Source organism: Opisthocomus hoazin, chromosome 18 (assembly GCF_030867145.1).
Source record: "Opisthocomus hoazin isolate bOpiHoa1 chromosome 18, bOpiHoa1.hap1, whole genome shotgun sequence".
In the NCBI taxonomy this organism is placed as follows: domain Eukaryota; kingdom Metazoa; phylum Chordata; class Aves; order Opisthocomiformes; family Opisthocomidae; genus Opisthocomus; species Opisthocomus hoazin.
In genome coordinates this window covers 14,675,906-14,701,856 of record NC_134431.1, presented here as the reverse complement: position 1 = coordinate 14,701,856, position 25,951 = coordinate 14,675,906, and the positions used below count along the sequence as shown (strand labels likewise).

The following is a 25,951-nucleotide window of genomic DNA, read 5'->3' as shown; positions in this document are numbered from 1 at the left end:
CATTTTTGTTTATTTTTTAACTATAGCTGCTTGAACACTAAATTACTAAAAATTGTAATTTCTAGTCCCCCATCAAAAATGAAAATGAGTCAGAATGCAAGTATCACTGATGTTATACTTTAAACCTTATCTGGGCGATAAAAGCAGTAGGTAGCTATGGATATACTGGTTTAGTTCTGAGTCTTAATATGTTGAATGTCGACATGGAAAAGAAAAGTATCGTATTTGGTATGTTAAAACAGCATATACTATGCACCAAAATTACAATACTTTAAAAAAAAAATCAACTTTATTTAAAGTATGTGATAAGTGTAATGCTTTTTGCACAGCAAGAAGAGGAACTGTGTAATGTTCGCAGAGGATTGCAGACATTGTTTCAATCAGAAGACAGAATTCTGAACTAATATTTTCCAGATACTTTCCTGAAATTCAAGGTGAATATAAACACTCTTTTATAATGTAAAATTTGGCAACTTTTTTTCTAACACTCAAGGAAACTATTGTAATGAAAGCATATTTTCCATAATAATACTAAAATTTTGGTGGATAAGACTTCTTTTATGTGTGAGATTTGGAATTATTTTACTGAATCTGCTAAAATGCAGCATGTAAATTTTGGGATTTTTAGGACGTGCTATTTTTTAAGAAGTCCTTCACAATTTTTTTAGGTTGTTTAACTGACTTTCAGAGAAATCACTTCTAATTTCACTTTGAATGTATCTTTTGGGTCTGTGTGTACAAAATATCCCTTTTGTCAGATCCAGAATACAGTCAGAAATTACTTAGGGATCAAATCGCCTGTTTTGATCTCAGTCCTTGTTGTCTGTAGTGTTAGACTTCAGTAGGAGTTTCTAAGAGAAAACAAAACTCTAAACACTTGTGGTTGAACTGTGTTGCAAATAGTTGTATTAAATATTGCAAGAAAAATATATATTGTCTGTCTTTTTTTTACAAAATTACATCATTAATGTTTTGCTTTAAGTCAGTAATATGTATTTGCATGTCAGTCAAATAAAACTTATTGCTGTGCAAATATCTCGTGTAAGTAGATAGCAGGAGGGTCTGCTACCCGTGGCTCAGAAACATATCCTACATACTAATACAATCTATTCCATATACTTAGATTTCAGAAGATTTCCTACGAAAACGACCAGTGAGTTGTAATTTACACTTCTCCTTTTTGCCGTGTAGAAGTTTTCTGAATATTTATGATGTGCAACTTCTAAGCTACTATTTCTTTCTTTGCTTTTAAATTAAACAAAATAGTACCTTGCATTTTGTAGTTCCCTAGCGACCTTTTAATCTTTTTTTAACTTGCAATCCTGCATGTATATGGTGTAAACTTTTCAGGCTGAGAACAATACCGTTAATATTTTTCATTTAAGTTCTCTTAAAAAATGGGGATTAGAAACCTACAGCTGATCAAGAAGTAACAGATGTAGAGCATAATTCAGAATGCATGTCCTGGAGCTTGTCTACGTTACCACATGCAGAGCTGCCTCTTCACTGTGAAACTGCCTCCAGGTTGGCAGTCCCCGGACCCCAGGAGCCTGAGCTCACTCAGCACCGCACTAACACGACTTCGCAGCTTCTGGAGCAGGGCTGAAGAGGGTCCAGGCTTGTCTGTAGCTGATGTTATGACCACAGAGGCCTCAAAAGAATGTATTAGCCAATTCTGGAGTAACGGCTCTGCACAACTTTATAGCCCTTTTTTTACATTCCATTATACCTCTTATTTTGTCCTTTGGTTGTCTTTAACATCATATACACTTCCCTGTCACTTCTTCCATTATCCCCTCTACCCTCTGAACTCTTCTGTTTTTCCTCAGTTTCCTTTCTACATTCCTAATACTGCTTTTATTACCAACATACCTTTACTTACAGTAGTGTTCTTTAATTTTCTTTCTCGTATGTCACTGAAACCACTCAGTAGATCTCTCAAACTCTTATTTATTGTCATTTCAGCTAGTTCTGAATGCATCTGTTATGCTATATTGCTGCTATTATTGTCTAATATTTTTTAAAAAGTCTAATAGACTGGCTTTCATCATTTTAGGTTGTTGGCTGTTACTTAAGTCTAATGTTGATTTGACTTCCTTCAAACCCAACAATCACTTTTTCAGAATATTTGCACAGTAGAAGTTCCCGGCTAAACCTCACCGCTGTGTGCATCTCTGGTGGTACTTAACCAGTTTCCTTTCATTAGCTCTTTGTTGGCTTGCCTGTGCAATTTATCTGTCCCTACAGGTACTTCATATATCTTTGATTTATCCTTCATTGTTTCTGAGAGTAACCATTTCATAAGGTTTATTTTTAGAAGGAAAAATGGCATGATTTAAAATAAGGTGGAAGACTCTTCAACAGAGGTCCTCAAAGTAAATGGGAAAATCTATTGATTTCTAAATTGTCTGTATCTTTATATAGTGACTTTAAATTAGAAAGAAAAGTCCACATTCACAGATTGTTGCCTGAACTCCGCACTCACTGAGCAACCTACTGTAATTTCAAAGTTTGCCTCACCGAGAGCAGTAGGTGGGACCCGTGATGTCAGAAAAGGACCTAGGTTCTTGTCAACTGAAATTGATCTATGAGTTTATAAAGAAGATTGCTTTTATCCTTATTGAATGCACCATCTTTAAAAGACATCTTCTTAGACACTATTACATCCATTTCTGATCTATCCAATGTGCCCTGAGGGCAGAATTCAAATTGGTGTTCTTTCACTTGATTGATGGGAAATGATTTATTGTAAACAGAAATAGTTGTAAATGGAACTTATTTCTTATGAATTAATTTTAAAAACACAAGGCTGTGTTGTCCCTGCATATTATTATAGTGAAATTGCCAGTAAATAATTTGGCCCATTTTATCGCATCTACATAAGTGTACTTCATGCTTTTCTAGTTTTTCTGAGCCTGTGATTTTTGTGAGTTTTGGGGTTTTTTTGAGCCTGTGATCACTGTCATCTCCACTAGATGGACCTCATGAGATGTTAAAGATTTTTTTCTTTTTTGCTGGTCTAAGTGAATTTTATCTGTATACGAAACAGTATTTTCTCTTTACTGCAAGGCCTACATTCTTTTCTTACCGTGAGTACATATTGAAAAAATAATACAACTGCTCTTTTTAGTAAGGATTCATGATAAAATAGAATCATGAAATTTACTGTCCACTTGTCAGTCTTCACCTTGCCCCATTACTTTCTAAAAACTTTGAGCAGGCACAATCAAATTTAACGAATGTAAAAGTGTGAAGCCTATCACAAGGGAGTATTCACAAAGGCAAGGTTCAGCATAGAGAGATTGCTGCTTTCCCCCTCCCCTAGTTTGTGGATGAGAAACCTCAGGGGTCATTCAAAGCAAACACCTAAATGAAGTGGTAGGAATTGTGCACTGTAGGCGTGTTCCTTTTTTACCTTGGGAAGCAGCGGCACAAGGACAATAGCCTCCATAGGCCAGACATGCCTTTGGTGGGTGCCATCCTAAGTTCCGACAGTAACCGAGCTCAGTATGTGGCCCAGTGAATGTGTGCAGTCTCCAAACAGCTTGACAGACTTGCCCGCCAGTAAGCTGACAGCAGTTATGTGACGGTGATCATGTGTGGCTCTGAACTAGTCACAACTTTCTGTCTCTTACTAGACCGAAGCAGAAAAAAGGCTGGGATGCTTGCGGTGGAAGGACAGCTGAGAACGTGGGGAAGAAGTGAAGAGTATTACTGCGTAACTCCAAGATGGTTAAGTCACATTAATAATACAGCTCATAGGCATTGTTTGAAATTTAAGAAGCTGCTCTAAGTTACCCTTAAAATACTTTTATTGTATTTTTCAACATCATTTTAATGTGTTTTACACAACATTTTTATCATCAGCAAAAGTGTGCATCGCTGCTAAAGACGAGTGTTACTTTCATGGATTGTTAGCCAAGTTTCTAGTTAACAGTGGGTCATCTGTTGTTCTCAAACTAAAAATTATTCTTCTCCTGAAGAAACTTTTCTCTGCTTTCTGTTCACCCTTTTTGTATATAACACCTGGACTATCATTATATTGTTTAGAATTAATAGTATTAATAATAAAATTATAGATAAATCTAATTAACAGTATGTTAAAAGGCTAGTTATAATGTTACATATTTATGTGAAAAGTCAGCAAGTTATAAAATTGCAATAAATAGAAAAAAAAATCTTTGGATTAAGTAATTGGGTAATTCAAGTCTTCAACTGATAGCCACTTCAGTCAAATATTAAAAAGTTGTACAAAATTACAGCTAGCTACAACAAAGTTAGCAAGCTTCGTTGGTCCTGGGCACCCTCTCTCCCATGATTCATCAATTTCTTCCAGCATTGCCCTTACTAACATTTAAGTGTTACGCTATATGTTCTTACCTTCTATTCTTTACGCTATATGTTCTTACCTTCTATTCTTAAATGTTAGTTTATCCAAAGAATAGCGCTGTATTTATGTTACTTCATCCCCACACTGAGCAGCAAAAGAGAACTGAAAGTCCGTCCACTGTTTGCATTGATTCTGTTCACTGTCTTGTAGCAATTTAGTAGTAGTCTATACAAACACTTTCACATACCTTATTTTCTTTCTTATTTTCACGCTTCATGGACATCATCTTGACAAAGCCACGAGATCGAGAGAGCCTTTTTCAGATTTTTAACATTGAACAACTTACTGAAAGGATAGCATTTAAGACTCTTGCAGAGAAATTTTTGTCTTGTGAGTGTATGTGCCATTTTGTTGCTGTCTCATTAACCATGCTTTCCAGCTATCAGTATATTACTTTTTTTCCTAAGTTTTTCATTTTAGTAGTATTTTGAGTAGAATTCTCAGATGCTTCTAGATGTCAAGCGTTATTAGAATGTCTGGCTTTACATTTTTCTCAACCAGTTCTATATTTGTTTTGTTATTAGCATTTGGTAACTTTTTTTCCTCTTACTGTCAAGAAAGCATTAAAATTATTTGTTTGCTAAACATCAAAGTACATTGTTAGCTTTTATCTATGGTTGTCCGGTTTAGTAATTTTGAATGAGAATAACAGTGTTCATTGTTATTCTTTAGAGGGCCAGAACCTCAACTAGTGTAGAATCACAATCATGTTATGCTGGTTAGGATCTGGTCCAGAACATCGATATTCCACAAGAAGGAAATCCGTAGTTAAAAATCATCCATGTGAAGACTCTGTGTTGACAAAGAAGCGATACGATCTGGTACATAATAATTGTAATCTCTTCCCTTCCCAACTATCCCTGGGAAAAAAAAGCTTTAGCAAACATGTTCATTTCCTGCAATAAGTAGTCATTTAATTAAAGAAGAAAAGTAACAGGAATCAAAAATGCTTGCAGCTGTGATTCTGTTAGACATTATATAAAAAAGAATGAAATTATAATACATTAAATTAGTTTTTAGAGCATGAACTTAAGTGTTTTACAAACTAATTGTGGTAAGTTCAAAATGTCTTGTCAACATAATACTGAATGACAGTGTGTCATGTCCATTTATGTCAGAGGCCTTGGAATGGTAAAGCCTTTACATGCACAACATCTCCTTCTCCAAGATAGACTGTAAAACAGTTTAAAACAAGGGTTAAAGGAGAGTAGTAGGTTCTTTCAAGTAGCTTTACTTCAGCCTTTTTCAGCAGATCGTCCCACTCCACAGGCCATCATCGCTCTTCTGACTTCAGAGCGAAGTACGTCTCTGGTGTTTCTTTCTGCACGTCAGTGCTGCAGAGACTTCATCTGCAGAGTCCTTCTTTCACATCAACATCAAGGTGTCCTGGACTGAACTTTAGGGAAAGACTTAGATATTCCCTGATGTGTGTTCAGCAGCAATATCAAAAAGTAAAGACAGATTCTTCTCAGAAGAAAATATCTATGGCCTGTGAAATCTAGGAGAAATAAGAGACATTTTTTTCAATTAAAAAAAATACATAGTTTTTAAAAATTCTGTGTTGGATTTTTTAAAAAATTGGGTTTTTTTAAACTATTCATTCTGTTTAAAGGTACAGTAACAGTATTGAAGAAGAGTAGTGACTTTAAGTCTTAATTTTCACCACATTTCCACACGTATGCCATGACTGTAGTACAGTTGCAGTCCTCAGGGCCCAGTCTAACCAGTTTACCGTTATTTGGGAGTGCAAGTGCAAATGTAAATGTAGGTGTGGGGTTGACTGTTTTTTTTCTTTTAGGAATCAGGCCACAGTTTGTCATTGGTTCTTTATTGTGTAGTGATCTTGTTATTTTGTATGAGTTAAGCAATGTTGAGCTGAAGCTTTGGAAAATGTGAGGACTTACTGTTGGTTTAATGTAGGACAGTCTTGGAGTCTGGCATAAATACACTCTGTAGGCTTGTTCTTTTGGCTATGATAAAGTCCCAATAACGTGTAATGCCTTAGCACTAATTGTAAATTGTAAGGCTGTGTACTCCTAATAAACTGAACAAATTTCAAGAGAGATCATTATAATCTACTTAAACTCCCCAGCTGTCTTCAATTAGAGAAGGTAAATCTCACTTTCAGACTTAAACTGTAGCCATCTCTCCCCCCCCGCCCCGTATTTCATTCTATCAATGTAGTGATGTCTTGCCATAAATATGGAGTCTGAGTCCTGTAATGTTGAAAGGGCCCTAACAATTGCATGAACAGTCTAGAATTCTATAAACACAGCATTTAGATCAATGTACATTGCATTTATGACTCAAGTGTATTTGCCTAGACCATCTTTTCATTGAACATCCAAAGCTTAGTTCAGCTGGAATTCATTCCGAGTTCAGAAATAAGCATGGAAAGGTGGGCCCAGGCACTGCTGAAGTGAGCCTTCCAGGACCCAAGACTGCACACCAGGTTCCGTAGTACACTGTTAGGCAACTTATTTTAGCAGCAAGCACACCTGAGAATGCTTCCAGACATAGTAAGAGTACACTGTGCTCCCAGTAACTCCTGAAATAGTGTTTTAAGAGCAATTGGACTCGCTCAAGAGACCTAATAGAAATTGTAGGAAATAACTGATTGCTATTTCAGTTTTTCTCAAACTAAACTTCTTTTTGCAAGTAATAATGGCTGTGGAATCAGCCTCTCACATTTTTTTTCCCACTTGGAAAAGGGAAATGGATGTTTTCATGGATGTTTAAACATAGTACCTGTCATCAGTGCTGGCATGTGAAGCCAGCACTAGATTGACTGGGTTCACGCTGACACAACCCCTCGGAGTGACAAGAGTCCAAACCAGTTACCCCTCCTGACCTCTCCACTGGACTGCTGTTAAGTGTGCTTGCAGGGGATTGCACACCTTCAGTAACAACTGGACCGACAGTCAAGTGATACTGAGCTACAGGCTGAATCCATTATAACGAACCCAATTACAACAAACACATTACTTATGGGCACTGTGTAAGTCTTGTTACAGTATGTAGAATTTTATATTTCTTAGCAGGGAAGTTGCAATGTTTGTGATAATAAGGTTGCACACTCAACTACATTTAATTCAAAAACCTTTATACAGTGTATGAAGTTCTTTGTTTATTTAAAAAAAAATCACATTTTTTTCTGTGTTGCACCCTACATTTAATCTTTTGTCATAGCTTTTGCATCTTTGGTGCAAAATGAGTGATGTTCTGGAGAAGGTCTGGGGGCTTCTCAGTACAAGAAAAAAAAATCAGAAAAAACAGGTTCTGAACAGGAAGAGGAATACTTCCATTTTCTTTTAAAATAAAGCAGACGCAAGCAGGCTGGTTTTAGCAGGCAATGGAAATAAATAGCTGGAAGACTGACCTTGTCAAATGTTTGCTTGATGCATGTACCTCCATTTCATTACTTTTGTATTCATTTAGCTCTTTCCGAATTGCTGCCTAGGAATTGAAAATAGAAGAAGGTTAACAAATAATTTTATATGTATAAGCATTGTAAAATACTGGATTTGCAAAGCAGAACAGGAGCTTACTAAAGCAGAAATAATATGTGTTGGGCATAGCAAAGCATACTATGCCAGCAGAGATGCTGAATATTTAGGTTATATGGATTGGTGATATGATACTTCTTATCATTCATTACTGATTGCTGGCACGGTGGCTTCTGTCTGGAACCAATTCTGACAGGAGAGTAAACCCACAGTGCTTATTGTCTCACATTTAATAAGATTCCAGTTAAAATTTGTTAAAGAGTAAGAGAAGTCACTGAGAAATTCATCAGCTGGTCCACTGAGTTCTATGGAATTCCAATGTGTGTCATTCTTTTAATAAAAATCAGACTGCCTTATCACAACTTGCAAATACCAGTCCAAACTGTGTTATCACCTGTATCCATAGGATTGCACAGTCGTAAGTGAAGAAAAATATTCTTTTTTGATGCTTAATATAAGGAAATTTAAGAATAAAAGTGAGAGCATTCTTTTGTTGAAATGGCAACTGTGAGTAAAGTGGAACGTACTAGTGCTTTCACAGATTCATATATTTGGTACTTCATAGTTTAGCTACCTAAAATTATGAGGTCTCTACATGTGTTCATGTTTTCTATCAGAGATTGGGCTTATTAAAAGAACAGTGAGGAAAAATAATGTATTTGTCTACTTTGAAAGGGAAGTTTTTCAGTCACAAATGCAATGGTCAAACTCCTGACCCTGAATTCCTGACGTATGCCACCAGTATATGCAATTGAACTCTGTCACTTTTTTTTTAGCTTATAAACCTACCTAGTTAACAATATAAAAACAGTGAAATGAGGAAAAGCCTTATTTTAGTATGTACCCAGTACATACAAGGAAGATACAAAATCATTATTCCATTTATTAATATGTAATAGCGTATTCACAATTTTAGCGAGCTCAGGAGAACAGCTACAGTAGTAGAAACACATTGTTCCTTTTCTACAAGAGTCCTCTAAAACCATTTATTACATTTGTTTACCGGGGAGACTCTGGAATGGAGAACGAAGTGTTTGATCTCCCTATCTCAGAACAAAGCACTAAATAACGGTCCTGCATTTGCCATTTTACCCAGTAATTATCTCAGCATCCCTACTTGTTCTGCTTGCTGCAGCCCTGAAACTTCAAAACTTAGTCAGCAACTGTTCTAACTAGAATCACGCTGAACTATTTTTCTTACTACTGAAGCACCTACATGTGAAAGTTAAATTAGGATGTAAATCGGCTGTGTGGCAGGTATGCAATGGAACAAAAAGGAGTGTTTGTTTATGCTCATGAAAATGTGGGATCAAGTAACTCCTTGAGCATTCATAGAAAACAGGAAAGGAAATATTTGTGTCTTTGGAAATATACTGGAGGATATCTGCATGTTTGGGACAAAACATCCAGTCTGAGGATAACTGTTCATACTGCATCAGCTGGAAATGTTTGTGTTAAGAAAGATTGTATCCACCTTTTTTTACCCCCCTAACAGTTGATGGGCTGGGTAGAAGACTTTGTTGTACTAAATAGGCATTTTTATAAATAGCATTTTTTTATGACAGTATGCATTGGTCAGTGTGGTTTCAGCATAAAAAATAGTGGTAACATATACAGAGATTAAATGTCCCAGAGGTTAAATGTCTTTGGAGAATCTGATGTATCATTACAGACTAAGTAGAAAGCAGTAATATGTCATTTTAATTACGTCAGTACCTTATCTGCTGCTGATAGTCTTGTCCACGGTTTGTCTGCTCGCCGGTCGTAGTCCTGTGCTTTCGCCACTTCCACATAATCACTGAATCGAATCAGGATTTTTCTGTCTCTTAGTTCATCAACTGTAGGTCTCTGGTTAAGCTGTAGTTTTGTAAAATAAAACCAGTGTTAATAACAAACATATCAATAAAATGTGCAACATTTTCTGCTTCCCATCTTAGCTTAGTGTGCATTTATGTGTATGGGAGAAAAACCCAACCCTTAGAAATTCCAGGGAAATATTCAATCTTCCTGAGGATTGTTAGGAGAGTGATAATGGTTTAAATGGTGCTGTGGGCTACAGCACAGTGGGTTTATAATGGACAAAAGAGGAAAATATTTTAACCTGGATATTGATAAAATGCATTTACAATATGTAAAAGGAATCATAATGAATTTATCGTGAACTATGGATAATATCATATGCTGTAAGGGTTTTCTACTGCAGTCAGTGCCAGATTGTCTGTGTAAGGTTTTCAGGACTGGACCCATTGTAAGAATTTCAATTTGGCTTTAACAAGTTATTGGCATATTTGGCTTGTAATTCCAGTAGGAGTTCCTAGGAACAGAACAATAACGAGATCCAGTTCTGATTCTGAGAATACCCTCAATGCAAAGAGAAATTTATATCGGGAGCACACCTGGTGCTCAGCAGGGAGTCAGCTCCGCTACTGACTGCTACAAAAAATGAAGTAGCCCTTTTCTAGCAATATAGTTGCAAAATAAGCAGTGTGCAAGCAAATACCCACTTTCTGATTTTATATGTAAATATTCTACTAAGTCTCATGTAGCTGAGATAAGGTAGATACTTTTGTAATTCATATTACTAGACACCACTATTTCAGACACTGCTGAAGAGGATGTATATTAAGGGAGGTTGTGTGTAATAATGACCTCTGTGACTGGTTGATGTTGTATTAGCTTTGCTAAATTTCTAAAAACTAATAGAAGGTGTTGCAAGATTTTACCTTTCTTGTCAGTCTCTGTTTGATTTCCCTTCTTTCTTCCTGTTCTGTTTGATCATTTCGTTCTGCGGAGAATATAAAAAAAAAGATGACTTTCCTCATGAGGAAGACTGGTAGTTTCTGAGGTTCCAGACAATAAAAATTTGAGCACAGAAAAATTAGTGGCTGGTTCTTAGTCGTATGTTTTGTTACTTCAGTACATCTCTCTGGTTCTCTAATAGAACATAGTTACCTCTCTGTAAGGACAACGTACTGGTGCCAATGTCAGCTTTTCCTGTGCTCTTAACTCCCAACTCCAAGGAGATTTAATAAAACAACAGCAGCCACACCAATTCTCCAACTATGTAAACTTTAGAAAGAAAATCAAAATATCCCGCAGATAATAATTTTTTATTCTCCATATTGCTGGAGCCATTCATTGATGTTAGATGCTGAAACGACTTATTGCAGCAGCTCCAGGGAAAGTGTGTTCTTTCCTGTATGACCTTGTTCTCAGGCCACATCTTAAGATGGTCACGCTGCCATAGTAGTTATCTTTAACTTGCATGCTTTTTTCTTTGCTATTGAGGATATGCCGCTGACTGTAAAACCTCTTTATCCCCATGGGGTTTTCTTTTGTAGCGTTCCATTCTAACCTAAGCCAGCTTGCTTTTGTGTATTGTGCCTATTAACATTCAAGCCGTGATAACTCCTACACACTGCGTCTAAAAATAGACTAGAGTGCTGTAACACTGTGTGAAATATATCCTTTGCCTTGGGAAACAAGCTAATGGCGTTTCTATTTCTAGTACTATCTGTTACTAAATTAAGGCGTGAGCCTATGACCTGAACAAAGCTGAAGACCTAGAGAAAAATGTTTAACCATTCTGGGATTCTCTAGATACTACTGTGAAGTTTATTATACCACTTGCATTAGGTATTTCCAGTATTAAAGCACACATGTGATTTTTAATATGCCCTGAGAAGAACACTAACACTGCAGATGAGTATCCAAAATGGTATTTTTAGTAATGAAGTCCCATTCTCCCCTATTTTTATGCTCATTAGATTCACTGAAATGCAATCGTAAGTATCTGTTTAAAATAACGTAGTAGTGCATAGCCACAGCTGGCTGTAGTAGAAATGTAAATCAAATGGATCTAAAATGCTGTGATGTGCTATATTACAATGCGGTGGCAAGGCACACAAATTTGAAAGAGAACAGGACAGCTAAAATTGTGCTGTGTCAGGGAGGAGCAGCTATTTAAGTCTGGAATGTTTTAAAGAGAGAGCAGGCTTTAAAAAGTAGAGTGTATTCTAAGATGTAGAGATACTGGCAAGAAGTTACTAATATACTTCATTAAGTTTTAATTCTCTCCTTTTAGAGTAGATATTCCTATCTATATATTTTTATTAAAGAAGATAATTTTCTGTGGCATAGTGCCTTTTAAATATGACTGTGATACACACTGAGAGAACTCCTAAAGAAAAACCACAAACACACATTTCTGATCAGAAAATGCTTTTCCAAGTAACTAAACATATATAGTGACCCATTTTGTGAGACATTCACTCAGGTTCAGTGCTTATTCCCAGCTTCAAGAGATGCAAGAAGCAGTTTTTTTAGAAAAAACAAAACAAGATTTCATAGGAGATGCTAGCAAAGGCAGCAAAGGCATCACGAAACTCGGGCGTTATTACACAGACAAACCAGAGAGGTTTCCCCATCAGCACCGCTCTGCCCACGCTTAGATCCATTCATTAACAAGGGCTGGTTTTATAAATCTCAGTGGAGAGGCGCTCGCAATTATGAAGTGGCATGTGCAGAACTGTAATTCATTTGCTGCTCTGTGACTTATTCAGGGAACTCGTAGCTGTGCGTGACACTAAAATAATTCCTGGTGTTAAGAATGAACCGGGGATTGTACGGTGTGATGTAAGAGATGCTGCCTTCTTGAATGTGAATGTCAGCTTTCTGTTGAATACAGGCAGGACATGTGAACACCTGGGTTGTGATTTTAGTTTGTATGCTTTTCATGCTTTGTGGTAAACCAGCAGGGTTTCTATAGTTCAGCTAGAGGACTGAGAGGATCAACAAAACTGTAAGAAAGTGTTGTCTCTAAGTTTGCTTTTTAAGTATTATTTTTATCTCAGAAACACTTCAGGCAGATAAGAAGTCACTTTTTTTCATCTTGCAAGATCTGTTTTAAAATAACATAGTAGTTGCACTTAGGCTTTTGCAATATGCTTCTCATTTTGACAGAGTTGTACAAATGTTAATCTTTAGTGCTGAAACCAGCTTGGAGGGTAGCATTGCTTCCGTTAGCAGTATGTATTATGAACATCAAAGATGTTAGGAAACTTAGGACACAACTGTGCAAACCCTTACAACCTGGAGGAGGTTGTAGTGATTTCACTGAAGGGCAGCTACACTGCTACAGCTTTGCACATCAGACCCAGTCCAGGTGTTTTTAAAAAAGTCCATCACAAGAACGTTGATAACCCCATTAATAAAAGGAGACTTTACTAATTTCCAGATTCACTCAAAACTGAGACTAGAGTTGTTTCATCTGTATATCCTTTTAAAATTACGACTGATGCAGCTAAGTGATGACCTTAGCTCTTTACAAGATACGTAGCTTTTTATATAATGGAAGAGGTAAATAAAATAGAAGTGGTTCTGATCTCAGTTGAACCTGTCTAAAGCCTGAGCAACTGAACTGAAGTCAATAAATTTGCTCCATGCTGGGAGCTCTTTAAATGAGATACAAATCTAGACCAGTATGTTTAGCTGGCATTCAGGAAATATCTTTAATTCTGCTTTATCTTCTTTCTGCTTTATCTCTCTCTAAGCTCATTATATGCATGTATTCAAACTTTTTTATTATTAAAGCTGGTCAGTTTAACCCAGATTAAGGATGTAGCCAGCACACTTCAACAAGTAAACATAAAGGAACAGAATTTTTCAGTAGAGATCAGCTCTTCCTTAGCCAGGGAAAAAAACCCAGAGAAACAGATTTTCAGAGATTGTAGGTACTGACTCTTGAAAATTTGGCCCCATGTATTTCAGAACCTTGGTTTAATGCTTTTTCTTGTCTCTTGTGGTAGATGATAGGTGAAGTTAGGCCAAGTTCATCCATTCACATTTGAGAAGAATGTATTCTGTTTCTCACTTAGCTACGCATGTGTTAAATACATCTGATTTTACCAGGTGCAATGTATGTAGTGGAACAGTACTGAAAATACTGATAAATGAGTTGACTATATCTCATTATTAACTTTGTGTTAAAACCGAAATGAAATCCCCAATAACTTCAATGGCAAGAGCATAAGGGTCTTTTCTATGAACTACTAATAAAGTTCTGAGACATTAAATTCTAGGTAACAAAATGTAGATAACTATTTTCCTAGCAAATTACAAGCACATTAATAATTAAATATGAATTAAATAGCATGGGCAGCATTGCTTGTACGGCATAAACTGATACGTCTTTATGGTTTATGTTTGTTTAATGAGAAACCAACTGTTGTTCACATCATTCAGGTTTTTGTCTTTCAACACTAAATAGACCATGAAAATAACAGAAGCAATATACCTTTCCTTCAAGCAGGTGGCCTTCCCCTTTCTCCTGTCCGAGACTCATAATGGAGACAATTTCAGAGCTCTCTCTCACCTTCCCCTAACTGAGATGATCCCCAGCACTTGTAAGCAAAGGGATTATGCTCATCTCTTGTTTGATCCCCAGGTCAGAACACCAATCTTTAGAAAAAGAGTTGCAAGTTTCTGCCTTATGTTTATTTGAGAGATGTTGAGAACATTCCCCTGTAGCAGCATCTATAAAAGGCCTGGAACTGTCCCTCTAATGCCTCTAATATCTCAGAGCGATCTTTCTTTGACTTGTCTTTGGGAAGGTCTCTAATGATATGAGCAACTGTACTTGCTAGGAGAATCACACCTCTGCAAGGATGCTTTCTCCATTCCACTTTAGCCTCGGTGATATTCAGTGTATGGTTTGCCATAACAGTCCTCATCTTGAAAAATGACAGTCCAATTCTCAGTGCACTGTGTGACGCTAAGATTGTATTCCCCATCTAGACATCCATAACAGTGTAATCAGAATGAAAATTATGTGGAAGCCTAAATTTGAAGAAGTCATTCTTTTCTGTACTAAATTGCATGCCCTTATCAAAGTATAAGTTCTGATTCCTGTAGTATTTGAAACCCAGGACGTGTGATCAATTAAAAGTTTTAGGTACAGAAAATAATCCTAGTGAACGAATTTTTCTATTTAAAAATAATGTTATGGAAATGCAATCCCTGGTTTCAACAAATGCATATAAAATACTTTAGGAAAAAAATACTGTAGGAAAAAAATACTCACGTTTAAGTATATTTCTTCTTTCTAGCTCCTCAACAGCAGGTCTTTGGCTGAGTCGCCTGCGGAAAAACACCAAAATCACATTTTGTACCATGCCTGTTCTTTGGAAAGTCTGCAGTATTCTGAGTTCTGGTTGGTGTTTTCCTCAGAGAGGGGACTACAAAATCTGTCTCCAGGACTCAGGAAGGAAAAAAAAAAATACAAGAATCCTGGCACCAGAATGCTTTCTTATATGATTTTTCCCAAATGTCAGCAATGCAGGTAGAAGTTCTCCTCTAGTTTGCGCTGCTGTCAGTGAAAACGCTTCCTCAGAACGTGCATCCTTTTCACCATACTTGCCAGACAGTCAGTTGGAACCAGTGCTCTCCAACAGTTCAATTCACTCTTGAGAGGGTATTTAAGGTGGTTATCAAATGAGTTTCACAGTGATCTTCTGTAGCTATCGCTGCCTCTACATTTTAACCTCACGTAGCAGGAGGCTTCCTTTTTTCCAGTAACACCAGTGGTGCATCCTGACAAAATGCAGACTTGCCAGAAATGAAGCTTTCCTGTGGTTTCCCGACTACACATCTAACAGCGCGATCCAGCAGCTCTCCTCCCTGCCTGCTGAATAAAATTCGTGTGCTGCTCACAGCCTCACGCTGTCTGAACGGAGTGTCTTATGCAGTTTCACCTCCCCTTTTCAGTAGTGCTGCTTCAGGATTGAGCCTTCAAATCATATGATCGGTGCCATAGCGATTTTATTCTGCATACTAAATGAGACTTCCCCACGAGACACTGCTAATATCTGCAGAGGATCTCAGGTAATGGAACCCCTCCTCTAGGCACACACACACTGCATTTGCTAGCTTTCAAGTAATAATCCAGCAAGCAGATCGGAAAGAGTTTACGATGCTTTCTGGCCTGCGTTCTGGCAACATTAAGGATTCTCATCCTCTCCTCTTCAGCAGATGTTGCCAAGGCAGAGATGAAGTTATAGAGACAAAGAAATACTCAGAGCAGGGACCACAGTGCAAACCACTGCTGCAGTAGTTATCCCTCTAATGTGTACAGGAAATAAAGGAATTATTATAAAGTGATACTATAACAAGATCTACATTTTATCAAATATACAAGAGATGAAAAAATGAAGTAACTGTTAACAGACAGTAAAAGAACAGACAGTAAAAGAACCTGTAAAAGTACCCGATACTAATTTCTCCTTGTTTCGTAAGCCTTACCACATATACCTTAAAATCAGCTCTGGATTCATATGTTTTCAGACTACAGCCCAAAATACAAATGCAACTCTTTATTCTTTTTTAATTGCTTTCCCTGAGATCACTGGGAAAGCTCTCATCTTTGGCAACAGGAAGGCATCACAACTACTATACCAGATTCACAGCAACAAAAAACTTGGATGATGAGCTCTTGTGCTTAGAAACTCCTGCAGCCCAACTCTCGTTCTTCCTACCTAACATTTCGTAGCACCTAAAGTTTTTCTCCCAGTCTCTGGATTTCTCTTTGGAGTAGTAAGTTGGATACTGAAACAGGAATGATGCTGAAATGCCCTACTAAAGGCTTTAAACATGTATTTTTAACTCCTGTTACCCTTGGACTCCTCCCTCCTCACTCATTTCCCTGTATGTCTCAGAAATTACACAACTTTGGCTAGGTTTTGTTTGAAAGAGATTCATGTGCACTTTATAATATAAATCAGGGGAGAATGACTTACTCGGAGAGCTTATCTGCAAATGAAGCATCCACCCGACTTGCTGCTCACGCGCCTCTCTCTCAAGCCATTCTTAATTACAGCCCTTCAGTGCAAGATTTATAGATTCTCCCAGAATCTGCACATTAGATTTCAGAGGTCCCTTTTACACTGGGGGATTAAAAGCCTAACAGAAATGAATAAGGCAGTAAGAGAATGCATATCACACAGATGTATATGAATGATCTGTATATTTTTAAATATATATATATATAGTTACAATATGTATGATGGTTAATTATTTAAAACCCTGTTTCCCTTTTGGCTTTAATAAATGCCTGGTAGGTGCCCAGAGACAACAACATTTCTGTGCATGCCCTCAGCTTTACCCACAACAGAAGGAACAGGTGCAGACATACGCAGGCATATATGCGCATGAGAGGGCATTGCATCGTTTTCCTGAGTTTTTCAGAGATGTGGTCCACACTCCCAAGCTTTTTGTCATAGCCATGAAGCTAGAAGTGGGCTTTTCTTCAAAACAAAATTCTAACAGTTTGCCTTCTCCACTGAGAGCTGCACCGCATGGTGGCTGGGCTCCAGACAAGGGGGAAGCGGCACGGGTCGGCAAAGGAGAAGGGCTCCAGATGCCTGATCGTCCCTCACAGCGAGAAACCAGCTGCTGCTGCGGGTGTTTGCTGTGTGAGCAGAGCCCGTCCTGCCCGAGTCCCTTGGCTGCTTTGGGAGGATGGAGGAGGCTGCTTCATCCCCTCACGGGGACCCAAGCAGCCCCAGCTGCACTTTGATTCCTCAGAAGGGGACTCGCAGTCCCCCTCGGTACCAACGGCTTCCCTCCAAACTCGCCTGCAGCCAGGCTGGGAGCGAAATAAGGACAAACGCGTTTCTGCGGGCGCCTGTCAGATCATGGCTCAGCGCAGCGCAGGGGCAGCTGCAGGTACCTCTGTCAAAAACACACATCCCTCCTGAAGGGAGCTTTGAAGTAAGGAATTGCTTCAGGTGAGTTTGTGCCTCTGCTTGGGTGAGCTGTTCTCTGGGCATCGTGGGGCTCACGTGCTCTGCTGAGCAAGAAGTGCTCTATTTTCAGTATTTATTTCATATTTTTCTCTGTTAAAATATGAAGTACCGCCCCTGACATAAGCAGAGGACACCCCTTGTGCGTTGAGCTCGGTGTGTCTCCTCAGAAGGCGGCCGTCCCGCCCTGCGGAGAGGCAGCGCCACGGCCTCGGGAACACTGCCGTGCCTCAGGGACACCCGGCCTGGGGAAATGGCGGCCGGCTCTCCTCACACCGCTGTTGGGCAGCGCCGGTTGGGAAGCGCGTACTGAGAGATTTGGGCTCTAGAGAGGGGATGCTCAAATCCCCTGTGTTTAAAGGAAACAAACTCCAGCTGCATAACGATTATCAGCAAACTACACTGCAGCAGGGGAGCTGGTGTGTGGTCCCAGAGGGTGAAGCAGGGACCTGCCACGATGGGGCTTTTGTGAAGGCTGAAAACTAAGCCCTCGGTGGGCTGTGGATGGTCTCCACAAGCTTTGTGCTGAGAGGGTTTTGTGTAACAGAGCTGCAGGCCATTCTGAAGCAAAGTGGAGTCCTGGCTCATTGCCTGTGGGTCCAGCAAACTTCCTGCACCTGAGTGTGGGCAGCTGCAGGGCTCCACCCTGGGGCCAGCCCACACCCAGCCCGGTGCCATGCTGCCTTGCTGCTCTGCCCGGGGGAGCCATGTCAGGGGCTGAAGTGGGCACGACACTCCAGCACTGCTGCAGTGGGGACGTGGACGGGTGAGTCCTGTGCTTTCTGTTTCTGTTGTTTTTTCACCTGGGGACTGCGGGACTGCCAGCCCCACACGGAACTCACCTCAGTGAGGTGACTGTAAACTCCTGTGGGAGCACTGACTTAGTACACCACTTCTGTTGTGACACAGTAATGATTTCTTCTCAGTTGATTTAAATTCAGCTATCTATTTCTTGCTTTGGGGAAAAGCATCTAATTTATGCTGTTGTGTTCTTAGGCAATATTAAAATCTAGGTTTCGGTATTTTTGCACTGTCTGCTGAGGCAGGAGTGCTCCCTCTGAGCACCTTCACAGAGCCAGCCATTTCTGGAAGGGTCTTGAAAGCTTTCTTGAAAGCTCTCAAGTAGCTCTCAGCCAAGTCCTGTCTCTGTCCGGATCCCCCATGGTGTGAATGCATGGACTGTCATTCGTATTGCCACGGTCTCGTGTTAAGAGCACCCACTCCAGGAATTTGCTTCCCTATTAGCTTAAACGAGGGGGTGCCAAGTGCAGCCATGAGCGGAGCTGAACCTGCAGCACCTCAGTCGAGATAACTGTAGCTGCCTCAGGGAAACCGAGCAGAACTGGAGGCACCAATGTCGCCCCGCCATAAATGATGCTTGGATACAGTTCAGACAGTTTGCTGTACATGTGTCAGTGATTCTCCAAGTTTGCGTAGAGACCAAAATCTGAATATTTTCTTATAATGCTAAAGCAGTCATCATAAGTTGGGGAGGTGGGGGCAGTGACACATGGACACACAACACTACACAGCTGTTTCTTCAGTTCAGAAAAATAACAAAGTTTATGTGGTGTTGTTCCATGCAAAGCGAGCGCAAATCTTCAAGCACCAGGTGTTCTTCAGCTGTTTGGATTGTTCTGGGGTTATTTTTAAATTACCTTTAGAATGTTTTCTTCAGTAATCTGGGCTTGGAAAGATAACTGGATAAATTTACATATTTACATCTCTCAGAAGCCAAAGACTTCGCCTGCTCCCATGTCCTCCGCAGTGTTAGTCCTGAGGGTGAAAGGAGCATTGCAGGTTAGCTCAGTTGCCTGTGGTTCACTCTGAGAACACCCTGCAGGTATGGCCATGTGGGCTTTTGGTCTCAAAGAACCTTGGGTGCTGAGAGTCTGCACGTGGAGATATTCTTCTATGCAATGTGCACATGGGAATCCTGTGACGCTCATAAGTGCTCCGTGGTGGCTCTGAGAGCTGGGATAAATGTACACGTGTCTAGCTGTTTCCCTTGACGTACAATATACTTGTATAATTGTAGCAAAACAGGCTGCCCAGGGAGATAATGAGCACTGTCCCTACCACCGCGACAGGTGGGGAAGTCTCTGTTGGCTGGTCTGGTGGAGTGGGCTGCCGCCCTCCGCCACAAGAGTCCGGTTTGAGGTCCTGGTAACTAACATGTTCAACACACGCACAAGTGCAGGTGCTGGAGTTGGCTTCCAGGGGAAAACCACTAATTGCTCATCCCCTCTGGTGCATGGTCACATGTTCATGAGCCAAATGACTCTCACATGTGCCTGTGACTGCTGATCAATGGATCAATATTTACGTCACACAGTCAGATTGTGTCCTTCACATTCAAGGGAATTAATGTCTTGGGACCAGCATTACACCAAGGCTGATAGTATTGGACTGTTACAGGTGACTCTGAACCCTCAGCAGCCTGAGGATTTGTGTGTCACTAAGACCCCAAGGTCTGCTATCAGATGGGCAATGCGTCAATATGTCCTACAAGCAGGAGATGCTGCCAAGTTCTCTGTCCTCATAGTTAACCTTAGCAGTGTCTGCTTTGTCCGCTGCGGAAACTGCATCTCGGCAAAGCCACAGCAAGCTGTGGGCTTGCAGGTATGGGCGCAGAATAGCTGATGAGAGACAAATTTGGAACAGCTACCAGCCCACCTGTGTGCACATGGGGCTATGCTGACTTCCCACACCTCAGATAGTCCTTCCTTTCCAGCTCCTCGTACGCGTCTGCAGTCTCACCTGCCTGGCAGACCCTAGCAAGAGTTCAGCAGAATCCCATGCAAAAAACCTTACGCTCTTGGTTCGTGGGATTTCTTACCTGTCCCCAAAATGTGTTCCTTTGTTTCCCAAATTTATTTTTGCATAGAGTCTGTTGCACGGTATCTGTATGCATGATTGTCATAAAATTGGATTTCTTTTGGATTTGTAGCAGAAGCCAACAGACATACTTGTGAATCCTGTTTCTGTTCTTAGTTAGATCCATGTGATTCCGATAATCTTCTACAATGGGAGGGGTAGACTGGGTATACTTAGACACGTGCAGGTCCCTGTGGACTTTGGACTGACAAGTGAGCAATCAATCCAGGCTTCAGTAAGTGAGCTGTAGCCAGCAGCAATTGCATTGATTGTCTTTTGTGACAGGCGGTTTTGCAGATAGAGTTGGGGGGGGGGGGGGGTAGGGAGGATCCCTCTCTCAGGAGAGCTCCAGCCCAGGCAAAGGGAGGAGAAATGGGAGTGCCTTGTGCTTGGTCCTCATAAAGCAGCTTGTGTCTGCTGCCCATCAGGAGGCAAAGGCTCTGCCTCTTAAGCTGGCATCTTTGTTACCAGAACATCATGTTCAATTCAACAAGAAGTTTATTTTCATCCTTCCTACAAGTAGCTGTGAAGAGGATTTGTGCCAGGACTTTGAGTCACCCACGCACTGCACTGTGGCAGTGCACTACTGCTTGCAATGTACAATTATGGGTAGTAGTAAATCCTTGGTAGGAGGGAGTTGCCTTTTACAGTCTGTACAAAATTAGAAGGCAGATACTGAGACACAAACTTGTTTTTACCCCAAGGTAATTCTGGAGCATGTAAAAAGTGGTAGCTGAGTGACGTGCCAGTATTTCCCGTAACAGGGTAAGAGTAGTCACCGCCATTCTCTGATAGTAGGAGGCTGAAGAGCAGTATGAAAAGGGTGAGTTGGTATGGTAGATTGTGTGAGCTGCATGCAAAAACTTCACTGCTTTAAAATTGCCCAATATTTCTGTCTATGTTCTTTCATAACTATTTTTTGCATCCAAGCCGTTGGGTGTCCTGTTGAAGATACTGCATAAATGCAGAGGCCGTATATGTTGCCTTAATTACTTCTCTTACTCATTTGTTTGGCCTTTAGTTCTGTCTGGATTTTCAAGGCTGCAAATCAGCAAGTGTTCAGTTAATTATGTTGTCACTCATCTCCCAGGCAATTACAGTTGTCCAGTATTATAGTTTATATGACAGAAGCCCTGCAATGAGGAGTTCAGATTTCAGTTGGAAAAAACCCCAACATACTTGCCCAGCGTGACTCTTGTATCATAACCCACTGTCCCTGAACCACCTACATCCTTGTGACACGTCTGCTATTGCATAGTCTTAGTGATAAGCACTGTGTGGGCTGAAATACACCAACAGAGCCAGGATCTAATTATGTGAGAGGATTCAGATGGAGAAGGCTTGTGGTAATCACTGTTTTCACCACCTGTGAAAGCCCCGCTGCACCTGACCTTTGGTTTCATAGTTTTCTCAATGTGTGAGGAAGAAAGGCCAGACACAGCTGGAAAGCAGAGCCTGTCTCTCGATTCAACGGCCTGCTGCAAAGTTCAGGGAAGATGCTGAGCATCCTTCCATCACCTTCAGGAGGCTTTTGCTTTCATACCTCTCTCAAAACACAGTTCAGGACTCTTGGAGGATGTTGTGGCACATTACAGGACTGACATAACATAAGGGTTTCATCTTCAGCTGAGCTATCAGTTAATATACAAGAACTAACACGCTTACATTAGGGTGTAAATGTAATAGCTGCTTATTTCAGAACAGGAGCTTTCTCCCCTCCCTTCCATCTGCTCCCCCACTCTGTGGTTTAACAGAGCTGCTAGATAGTGGATCTGTCCTGTTTGTAATACAATTACAATATTTAGTCATTAGGGTGACAAAAGTACAACGGATTGTTCAGCCAGAGACATGCTCTGAGTCTGTAGCTTGACGAGTGTTTCTTTTGGTAGCAATGTCAGTGTGAGCAGCACTACCGCTTGCTGTTGCTTCTGCTTTGCCTTGCAGCTGGGCAAAGAACTGGTTTGGGGAATACATTCAAGCTAAAAATAGCCCAGCAAGAAAAACTGCTGAAAGAACATGCTCTTCAAAGAAGAGTGCAAGTGGTGCAGACTGGCAGTGCAACTCCTCTGCTGAAGGCTGAGGAGGGCTCAAGGCTGCGTATTAAAATACACATTGAAGGGTGTTCCAACTGAAACCACACACTGGTTATGATCTGGGTCACACTGTGCAGGTCACTGAAAAGGGTAAATAATATTTCATTGCAAAGCAACAGATATTTTTTTATTTGTGGGTGGTTGTTTTTTTCCTCTAAAGCAGGGGTAAAACTCTAGAGTACTGTGTTCTCACAGGAGAAAAAACAAAAAAAAGCAATGTTATATAGCTCAGATTTGGGCAAACTGAGAACATTGTGGGGTTGATGCTTCAGGACTAGCAAACAAAAGGAATCATGTAAAAGCCAAGGTTTTAGTTCTATCCCATTATGTATGTATTACCACTATATTATTTTAAATAAAGATACCTGCCACTGCTGAAATGGCACTAAAACCAACTCTGATAGCAACTGCTTGAGCAACAGCAGGGAGTCTGCCAGTCAATCACTAGCAGACCAGAAGCAAATCTTTGCCCAGTGGTGGGGACTGCCACTTTACTGAGACTTTCCAAAAACCCGAGTGAAACAGTTGCATACTCCTGGGTGCTTACTGGGAAAAGATAAGTACAAAGAGAAAAAAAAATAAAGAAAAGAAAAAAGAAGTTAGGTTTTAACTTCACTGTGTGAACGATGCCTAATACAATGCTTGTGCTTGATCTCCTGCAGGGAGGCTGGGGCTGCCTTGGCAGCTACCCTTGAGCCCTGTAAGAAATGAAGCATCTGTAGGCTTGCGACTGAGAGTCCCAGGCGCGCAGGAACGCAATTTCAGCCACCACAGTCAGAGGGAACAGGGACATGAATACAGAATGACATGTCAGTTTGGACTGCAGCACTAGCTACCTTTCAGAGTCCATCAAACAGAGATACTGTACATGGATGGAAGTTTCTCAATGTCCTGAATTCAGCTAGGATGCTCACTGTTGCACAGCTAGCATTAAGATCCTGCAATACTGTCCACTTAACCTATAAACAGTTGTCCCTACCAACAGATGCCACTGCAATGTACCACTGTGGAATCTGGGTCACTGGAAGAAACCACAGCTGGATTCACAGAGAGCAGACAAAGAAATATTGATATGCGTAGCCTGTCAGCCTGCCTCTGCTGACTCTATGTAAATTCTCCTCCACCCCCTCATTTAATGCAAAATGATTTGAGAATGGCTGTTCTTGCCATGGATACAAGCTGCTGAGAATTTCCCTGTGCAATGTGAGCTCTGGAGAATATACTTCTCTGTTCCCTGTGACCTGTATTTGTATGTAAAAGACCCTTTGGCAATCTGCAAAGTCTGTGAAGAATAAACATCTGCAGGCATATTTGCCATTGCAAGGTGTTGCATAAAGCAACAGCAGGGATTTACCCCAGATCTGGTGGTATCAAGCTGTGTGAGCCTACTGACCCAGCAGCTTCAAACCTGGACAGAGAAAGGCATGCCATTGCACTTTGCAGACTGGTTGTAATGTCAGGCTTTATGCCAAGGGACAGCTTTCTTAATTAGTGAAGTAAATGAAGGAAAATGCAGTACTCTCTTGGCTTTGTGTAATCCCTAAAGAAAAAAACTAAATGATAGTGATTCCTAAAGTTGCAAATGCTTCTGGGATACAGTCCCTGCTGGGACCGTCTGTATGACTGCACGCCTGCTACCAAATTGCAGGAACCTCTCTGGGAACGCTCTCCCTGGCAAGGCAAGTACTTTCTAGTTCTCGCCTGTCACTCACCCACACAGCATCTCCAAAAGGATATCCCTGCCTTCAGATAGCACATTACCATCTGTTGTACTATTTTCTGTTTCTCTTGTGCATGCTATTGATAGCCCAGCATTTTTCAGCACAGAGCTAGACCAACAGCTTACCCTCACGCTGTCATTAACCAAGGCTAGCCAGAGCCACGCAGCCTTTGCTCACAGCATGCTCTGAATCCTGCTTCTTTACTGCATTCCCATTTATTTTATTTTAATCTTTTGCTTTCTTCAAAATTTCTCTTGAGATTATCTGTTGATGTTCAATGCGAAGAGTGTTCCCGCTATCAGCATGCAGAGTGAAATGAGAAATCCCACTGACGACTCAAAGATGTGGCCCAAGCACTCTGTAGGAGTGTGAGGCCCCTGGTCACAGCAACAGGAATAATCATCTGTTTTGTAGTTATTTCACCAGCAGATCTCATAGTGCCCTGCAAAGCCGGTCTGTATGGTTATCCCTATTGTACAGAATAGAAAAACGTGTCAAAGCGTCTTGTCTAGAAAACCAGACTTGCAGACCCTCCAGGGATTTATTCACTTCCCACTGCAAATGGTATATTAGTGATTCTGGTTTTCTTTGTTTTTAAATTAGGCTGTGTGAGGAGGATGACTTGTCACTTTGTGCCACAAAGCAAGACACCGAGTATTACAGATGGGCTAACTTACATGAAAATCCAGACAGGATTCGAGTTTAAAAATGGCATCCTCGTGTTCTGTGTGCTCTTCCCCGAAGCTTTTTGGGACAGTCTAGTTCCATTTAGGATCCTGTGTTCAGTTACGGTGGTGTAAATCCAAATAGAGGTTGCTGGCAAATTTCAGTCAGGGCAGAAAATGCTGAGCTTTGGAAATCTGGGTTCCTCAATTGAATAAAATGTAAGAATTTAATTGTATAGCATTTGCTGTTGACCTGAGTGTTTAGTTTTGATGTTGCTGCTATGATTTGTTGTGGTACAACATACACTGTCTTTTACTGTCAAAGTGCAAGGCTGCAACAGAAGAACCTTTGTGAGGTCTCTGTGTTCTTGGGAAAGGATTCAGTTTTACCGCATCTGTGTCTGCTTAGAGTTGCCTTCTCTCTGCTGAGTGACCGTTAGGATAGGGAGGAGCTAAACAGATCAATGTAAGGTGGCAGTGACTTCATCAAAGCTGGAACAGGCCTTGTCTCTCAGCATCATACGCTGGTTTTAAGGCTTCTGTAGCATGTTTTTTTTATTGCAGCTGATGCACAGCAAGTCACAGGTAATGCTGCATTTGACTGCTGGGCCTCTAGTCCACTAGAAAGCCCCTGCTAACCCTGAGCTTCTCACTCTGATCATCCTTGTAGACCTAAGATTGGTATTTCCACACACCTATCATTCTCTGTTATCTTTTTCCTTTAGGTTGTAAACAGGCTGCAAAAAGATTTCATGCAAAAAGATAATTGCGTGATGCCTATAAATACAACTGTCCTTACCACATTAGTACTGGTTTGTTTAACCTTTTCTTGAGAAGATGGATTTTTCCCCTGTTGGGTGGTATTTGGAAGTAATGTGGCCACTCCCTGTGATAATTATAAT

General features: G+C 40.4%; 2 protein-coding genes across 4 annotated transcripts in view; one reads left to right on the top strand and one right to left on the bottom strand.

Moving 5' to 3' along the window:
* Nucleotides 1-487, top strand: part of SYCP2 (synaptonemal complex protein 2) — a 30,534-nt gene extending 30,047 nt beyond the window's left edge. Inside the window, exon 44 of the mRNA XM_075438324.1 lies at nt 330-487. Coding sequence (XP_075294439.1) covers nt 330-404 — 75 coding nt within the window. The 3' untranslated portion in view covers nt 405-487. The remainder of the gene's footprint in view (nt 1-329) is intronic.
* PHACTR3 (phosphatase and actin regulator 3) overlaps nt 428-25,951 on the bottom strand; it is a 118,948-nt gene continuing 93,424 nt past the window's right edge. For all 3 annotated transcript variants that reach the window (XM_075438327.1, XM_075438328.1, XM_075438329.1), the window contains exons 9-13: nt 14,978-15,033; nt 10,620-10,681; nt 9,613-9,753; nt 7,770-7,846; nt 428-5,888 (exon numbers count right to left, since the gene is read on the bottom strand). In XM_075438327.1, the coding sequence (XP_075294442.1) occupies nt 5,873-5,888; nt 7,770-7,846; nt 9,613-9,753; nt 10,620-10,681; nt 14,978-15,033 (352 nt within the window). In that variant the 3' untranslated portion in view covers nt 428-5,872. The remainder of the gene's footprint in view (nt 5,889-7,769; nt 7,847-9,612; nt 9,754-10,619; nt 10,682-14,977; nt 15,034-25,951) is intronic.